This window comes from Limulus polyphemus, unplaced genomic scaffold, assembly GCF_000517525.1.
Source record: "Limulus polyphemus unplaced genomic scaffold, Limulus_polyphemus-2.1.2 Scaffold507, whole genome shotgun sequence".
In the NCBI taxonomy this organism is placed as follows: Eukaryota; Metazoa; Arthropoda; class Merostomata; order Xiphosura; family Limulidae; genus Limulus; species Limulus polyphemus.
This window is the reverse complement of record NW_013666117.1, coordinates 191,882-199,330: the sequence shown is the minus strand read 5'-3', so window position 1 is coordinate 199,330 and position 7,449 is coordinate 191,882. Positions and strand designations below refer to the sequence as shown.

Genomic DNA, 7,449 nt, shown 5'->3' with positions numbered 1-7,449 from the left:
AGCACAGATAGCCCATTGTGTAGCTTTGTGCTTAATTACAGACAAAAGTATTAACTAAATACTTAAGAAATTATGCGCAGTGTATATTATATTGATTGTCAAACAGAATAAACATGAAATGGTATCGATTAAAGTAATTTCGATCAAAGCATGTGTATATTTTTACTTTTTTTATTATTTCTGTATTTTCTCAGCGGTCCAGTGCATGAAGCCCATGGAGCCTAAGAATGGTTTTCTGAAGTGTAAAGACAGTCAAACAAGGGTTGCAGGCCGTACTCGCGGCGACACATCAAGAGGGAGCAGGCCCAACTATATTAAAGGGACCATCTGTGAATATGTATGTGACGTGGGATATGTTATTCCGACAACGCAGCTTAAAAAGACTGTAATACAATGCCAGGCACCTAACTGGAACAGTACTATGGATCCAGAGTGTACAAGTATGTCGTCTAATAAGGATATCAATAAACACCACAATGTATAAATATCTATTTATTATCAGTGTACAAGAATGTCGTGAAAAAATGATATTACTAAACACCATAGTATATAAATCCCTCGTTACAGATATATTGTCTACAAATGATATACACAAACATCAATGTCTAAATTCCTAGTTATTATCAGAGTGAACAAATATGTTGTATAATAAGGATATCCATAAAACAACCATAGTGTCTATATCCCTAATTATTAGCAGAGTGATCAAGTATGTTGTATAATAAGGATGTCCATAAAACAACCATAGTGTCTATATCCCTAATTATTACCACAATGAACAAGTGTGTTGTATAATAAGGATATCCATAAAACACCACAGTGTCTATATTTTTAGTTATTATCAGAGTGAACATGTATGTTGTATAATAAGGATATCCATAAGACAACCATAGTATCTATATTCCTAGTTATTACCACAATGAACAAGTATGTTGTATAATAAGGATATCCATAAAACAACCATAGTGTCTATATCCCTAGTTATTATCAGAGTGAACATGTATGTTGTATAATAAGGATATCCATAAAACAACCATAGTGTGTATATTCCTAGTTATTACCACAATGAACAAGTATGTTGTATAATAAGGATATCCATAAAACAACCATAGTGTCTATATCCCTAGTTATTATCACAATGAACAAGTATGTTGTCGACCTGAGGATATCCACACAGAGGGTTGAATACGTTATATTTAAATGATTTTTAATATACAAATAAGAAAATCCCGTGAAAATCACAGTCAATATAAAGTCACCATGGAAAAGCATGTACCATAACTACATTTTGACATTGTTTAGTGTTATTTAGGTAGTGTGATGTCAGTGAAAATATATTACTTTTAGGTAAGGTTTGTAATATCCCTTTCTAATGCAAAGTATTCATATACCCAGGTTATAAAGGTTTGTTCAAATTGGAGATTTAAACTTTCCGAAACAAGGCTATTCATTGTACTTAATAGCATTGAAAAACAAAATACTATGGATCAATTTGAGACACCATGATCACTCAGAAAAAGACCTCCAGCAAAGCGTAACCGAGTCGTGGTAAGAAAACTGCGGTTTTATGTAACAGGTGAAACTCCATGAATGCAAAGATAAGTGGCAAAAGTCCCCCACATGCCCCAGGTAATAATACGAAACATAACCAAGAAGGATTTCCATCTGAAAAATTGGGCAAGTCATGTGTACACCAGTTGCTTCTACGACATATCTGTTGAACTGTAACTTACCTAAAACAGTTGGAGAATAAAACAGGTATTCATGCTATTTCATACGAAGACAAGTTGCCGTACGCGACATTATGGATTTCTGTGTGATCGGGCTATTGAAACGGGCACTGAGAAACTTGTCCTCGTACACTAGACTGATTATGGAACAAAATGTGGGAGGAGTGGTGTACTTTGGGTATGACAGCCTTACAATGAAACCCTTTGAAAGGACAACGGTTCAAAATCGTTTTAATACAACGTATTCAATCTCTGTATATATTACTACTCTTAGGTTTATAATTTGAACATTTTCTAAAGAAGGAAGGACCATCTTTCGAAAGCTGTTATACTTTCGTGTGTTACGTTGTTTGTGTTGATCACATTAACTTTATGAATAGAAATATAACTACATATACAGTGAAAGCATTGTTCATCAGCATATAGCTGTAAGTACAACTAACATATTTAACAAATTTGTCTACATGTTTTACAATATAATTGTCAACTTTGAGGTTTTTCATGCAAGAAACAGCCCAATCTTTAACTGTTATCCATTTCTAATAGTAATATTTTTATTTGGAACAGATGTTTAATATAGGAGAAAAAAAAAAACTCGCAACAACGGAAAGTACTTTTTTTTTCTTCAGGAATTGTACCTCCAAGTTACGACCCTGAAGACTGTCAGGACCAAACGCTTACGGTTGAAAATGGATTTGGGTATGTGCAGAAACCCAGGTTTAAGGCGGTGGATGGGACTGAACTTGAAGTAGAATGTACTATAAACGGACAACTCAAACCAGGAGAATATGAAAACTACTGCGAGGCGACCGATCCTGAGTTACGTGTGTCCACTCGCTGTTCGTACAGAATTAGCATCAAAGGTATTTTTAGGACATGCCACTGAGCTTTATATATATATAACTGGAGTGGAGACAGCCACGGATAAAACTAAGTCAGAGTGCCGCCATATTTGCGCACCCTTCAATATCTATGGCTACGATGTGCGAAATCCTGATTCACTCATTTTTTTTGCTTTGCTTAAAACTCATGGTATGATTATTTTAGATTACCAAATAAAGTAACAGTTTAAAATACAACACCAGTTGAAAAAACAACAACAAACAGTTATTTCTCTATAAAATCCATTTTGGAAAGGCGTGAATAATTTTATAACTGAAATATTTCTTCCATAAATGTTGTGCCATAACAGATTCACAAAAGTTAGTAGGTATTTGTTTCAACTACCTGCAGAACAATATCAAAAAAATACTTAAAAAGAGAAGATCAACAGTGGTATGTAACCTTTATAACATAGCCAAAAACTTATATAACGTATATAACTTAGATGTTAAAATTTGCAACAACAAGAAATAATAGCCGAGACAAAATATAACTGGCAAACTGATTTTCACTGTGAAATCTGAACACAGTAATAAAAGTTATCTTTAATTAAGAGAAATACTTCTTGCAGTGTTGTAAAGAAAAATATCTTAAGCACTGTAAGTAAACGTAATTCAGCCTTGCTCATTTGTAAGTGTGGATGCAAAACAATATACATGTTGTATAGTAGTGATATATTTTATTCATATTTCTCAAAATTGCGAATCATCAAATCAGAAGGAAAACAATTGTTAACAAATTTAACAATATAAACATAGCTACTGGTGTTGAAAAAGAACCAGTTTAGTTAACCGCTTGCACACTCTTGTTCCCAGAATGTTAGCTGTTTTCCAGGATGATGGAATTGGATTTTAGAAAAACACTGTGCTATTAGCTTGATAAGAATGAAAACATGGTTATCACAAACAGGTTAGTCAAGCACGTGATTGTCAGGAAACACATCTACATCTTATATATGTATCATTACAGGCAAGGATTAGCTGAGAGAATCCCAGTTCCCTGGAGACGGTTGCCACTTGTCATTGCAAGCAATTTTAATACTACTTTTTCTATAATCTGGGAAACAGTTATAACACTTCTACCAGGTTTCAAATGACCTTCCACGGCCTTCTGCTTAAAGATTGAGTGAAGTACAGTATTGTCTCTTTCAGTTAATGACCCCGAGTACTATGAAGATGAAATTTTATTGTACAACATTTTCGTCACAAAGCCATCTATGTAAATAATTGCTGCCTCTTTGTAGTCGATTAGGGTGTGACACATAACATCAGGAATGTCATCGAGATTTTCAATGGTAGCTTTCTCTTTGATGAGGCCATACTTCTTTGCAATCAACACTTCTGTAGTGCTGATGAGATTTTCGTCCACAACTTGACTGTCACAGAGTACTAACAGGATATGTATTGTATCTTGTGGAACACAGTTTCCATTGCGTTTACATTTAATATTTTGTTTCATAAGAAAACATTTGTATGCAAATATAAACTGAACATTCAAGTGCTTTAAACCTTCTATATAGCTCAACCCAGAAGAAGTCAGCTTGCTCAATCTTTCTTTATTACTCCAACGCATTGAGGCCTTAAAATTCATAGCACAGGGATTTCATTTAGAAGGTCAAATATGCTATCAAACCTTCTAATGAATTTTGTTGTGGTTCCACAATCTGTAAACCCCTGTAGGTTCAATGTATTTTGGCAATAGTATATTGTATCAGTAACACTTGTGCCAAGTGCTTGTGCGACCAAATTTACCCCTAACTTTTGTTTATTCCAGTCAATATGGGCAGATTTCAGTTTGTTTCCAAGCCTAAGTTCTTCATCCTCCTGAAGCTTATGCAGATCTGTGATAAAGCACCAAGAATTAATTTGTCCTTCAGCGTTCATAATCATAACATCAGCTGCAAATGCATCCGCAAAAGTTTCAGCGTGTGGGAAGCATCAAAGAGGGCATGTATTTTTCTATCACTTGATGGATCTTGGAAATGGGGTCTAAAGGTTGTGGGATCCTGTAAATGATACACTTCTCATACCAGCATCATGGAGCCGATGAAGGCATTCTTCGACAATATTTGCTGTCTCTTCTCCAGACAATCCATTTATTAAAACAAAAAGCCTACTGGAACTTTCCAGCTTCTCATTCAAAGTTACCACCATCAGTACAAGAGCATTTTTGCAGGTGGTGTTGAGTCGTCAACTTCAATTGCTGGTAATTCTATGTCAACAAACCTGTAGACTTTCCCTTTGTAAAGCTCATTGTGCTTCCTAATATTAATTTCCTTCAGCATTAGGGAACATAACGTCTCTAATAGTTTTCTTTGTTCTCCTTAACCTTCACTACCGTAGTTTCAAATGCTGCACGTGTAAATCCAGGCTCTCCTCCAATGATACTGTACCAGCGTCTAATTGTCCTGGTACTTGACAAACACAGGTCAAATGTTTCCCGCACAAATTCATATGCCTTTGTAGAGTAAAGCTGTAGTGTAATGGCAAATGATTGCAGTTCAGTGGGGAATATACCAGCTCTTAGTTAACGCTGATTCCTGAGAAGTGTTTTGCATTAGCACTTTTGGCAATCCACTGAAAGTGGCCTCAAGAATTCAGCACATTTGTCAGAAATTAAACCACGGTTCTTGATGGAGTCAATGACATTAGTGAGGTGATTGACTTTAAGTTTTAGCCTTTTGATCTTTTGCTATTCCGTTTTGAGATTTTTCTTTTGGCTTCCAATTTATCAATAGTGGACAAGTACTTCTTGTATAACTTGCTTGGAGAATCCAAATGATAATTATGATCAGATGAAGTACTTATAGGATCTGCAGATATCCTCAGCATCTGAAACAATGTCTGGGTGATGTTTTGACGAGCCAACATCCCTCTCTTGAGGTCTGCAAAACATGAAAATAGTGTTAGAAAGCTTACCAAATATTTTTGCAAACTGCAAATAGTTTTACAGAAATGTAATATAACTTTGTTGTGAAAGTGATGCCCAACACAAACATGAAAAACTTTCATGTTTGATAACTGTTTTTCAAATTTACCAGATTAAAAGATACTTTGACAATGAAACCGTGTGTGAATCAGAGAAAAGGTTTCATTGTGCTTTCATACATGTTGAAGACCAAAATTGATGTTAGATAAATGCAAAGCATTTCAATCTATTCAACATGGAGTAGGGTGTTATAAAAATGCATATTCATCATTAACTGTTTCTATAAATATTATATAAGAGACATAGTTTTTATAAAATTTTAACGGCATGATAATTTTCAACAAACTTCAAACCTATGATAGACTACAGATGTAGATCATGATACTGCTAACATACATATAACTGAAAGAAAGGACAACCTACCTTTTGACGATGGGGAAGAAAATAAAAATATTGGTTCTGCATACTTTCTCAACCTGACTATCTGTTCAGTACGATCAAAATAATTTTCTTGAAAGTGTTTAGAACACAATAAGGTATCACTTCCTGGTGTTCAGTGATCCCACTTCATGTTTACAGTCCATATGCTTAGTGTTTGTGGATTTGTTATTGGAAATCTAGGGAAAAGTTTCAAGAGAAAAGGTGAGTTACTATGGCAAAGAATCATTATGATGTGTGATGAATGTTACTTTTGTTAGTTAATGTTGTTTTATAAAAACTTGGCACTATCAAGGCTATTTCGTGCTGATGAAATCTATCTTGAGTCTATGACATGGATAAGTTCTAAGACTCTGCTTAGAATAATAGATACAGCCCCTAAGGGGCAAATAAATTAAAAATTCAAAACAATAACATTTAAATCACACGATAAACCTAACCGATGCACTAATTTATAAATGACAAACGGAGTAATGGTGCTATATTTCATGAATTACAACGTTCTGTCCGTTATTCACTAAATTAGTCAGCAGTATATACAGGTCACTTTTGTAAGTTGTCATTTAAACATGGTAGTATTGGAAGCATAGCCTATAATACGTTCATAAGCAGATGTTAGAGAATTCGAGATACTTGTACTAAGCACATTTGCTAACAATAACATTGTCGGAATTTATGGTCATATTATGGTCGCCAATTGTCAATTAAAAGGGTTTTACTTCTACTTCCTAACAGTATAAATATATACTGTGTTGCTGTTAGGCTTAGGATTCTTCTACAGTAGGTGTCTGTGACTTGTTGGGGATAAATTCAACGACAAATGAGCAGCACACACTTCATTTGTTTTCAAAATAATATGTATATTCGGAACAAGATAAATGTACGTATAATAAATTAGTCACACTACAGAGATTATAAGCATATCATAAACACTATATATGTAGTTCTCTTCTTGTTGTCAAAAGTCCACTTAGGCCTATTCAATTGCTTTAGAATTTCAGTTGACGAGCCGAACTATCTTCCCCATTACTATCGCACTAGTATTCTGTGTGGGATTCATTTACAGTTGTGGCGCGAGTTAGCGTAATCGTTTGGTCTTCCCTTCTTTCTTTCTTCTAAATATCCTCTGTTTGTTTTGTCAAAGTGCACTCATGCTGATTCAATTACTTTAGAACCACGCTTTGTCGGAATAATTGTTCTTATTTTCTCATTTTCTACTGTTAGTCTTACTCTAACATATTAAACGTTAGGCCTATCACTTCTATGGTAGAACTTTTCCTTGCCAGTAACTTTACTCTCTTCTGCTATTGTATGTCTACTGTTTCCGCTCATCTCACACTATTTTTATGTTTCTCACTTAATCGTCTGCCCACTGTCTGGAAATCTCTATATTCTCGACGTCCTGTATTGCACGCGACGTCCCAACATCAATGACTTATAAACACAAATTCCTACAATCATCTGTTTTTAA

General features: G+C 34.7%; 1 protein-coding gene across 1 annotated transcript in view; it reads left to right on the top strand.

Annotated features, from left to right (window-relative positions):
• The first annotated feature begins 200 nt into the window (after window positions 1–200).
• The window catches only part of LOC106458740, a 46,028-nt gene continuing 38,779 nt past the window's right edge, over window positions 201–7,449 (top strand). Inside the window, exons 1-2 of the mRNA XM_013918279.2 lie at window positions 201–440; window positions 2,360–2,593. Coding sequence (XP_013773733.2) covers window positions 206–440; window positions 2,360–2,593 — 469 coding nt within the window. The 5' untranslated portion in view covers window positions 201–205. The remainder of the gene's footprint in view (window positions 441–2,359; window positions 2,594–7,449) is intronic.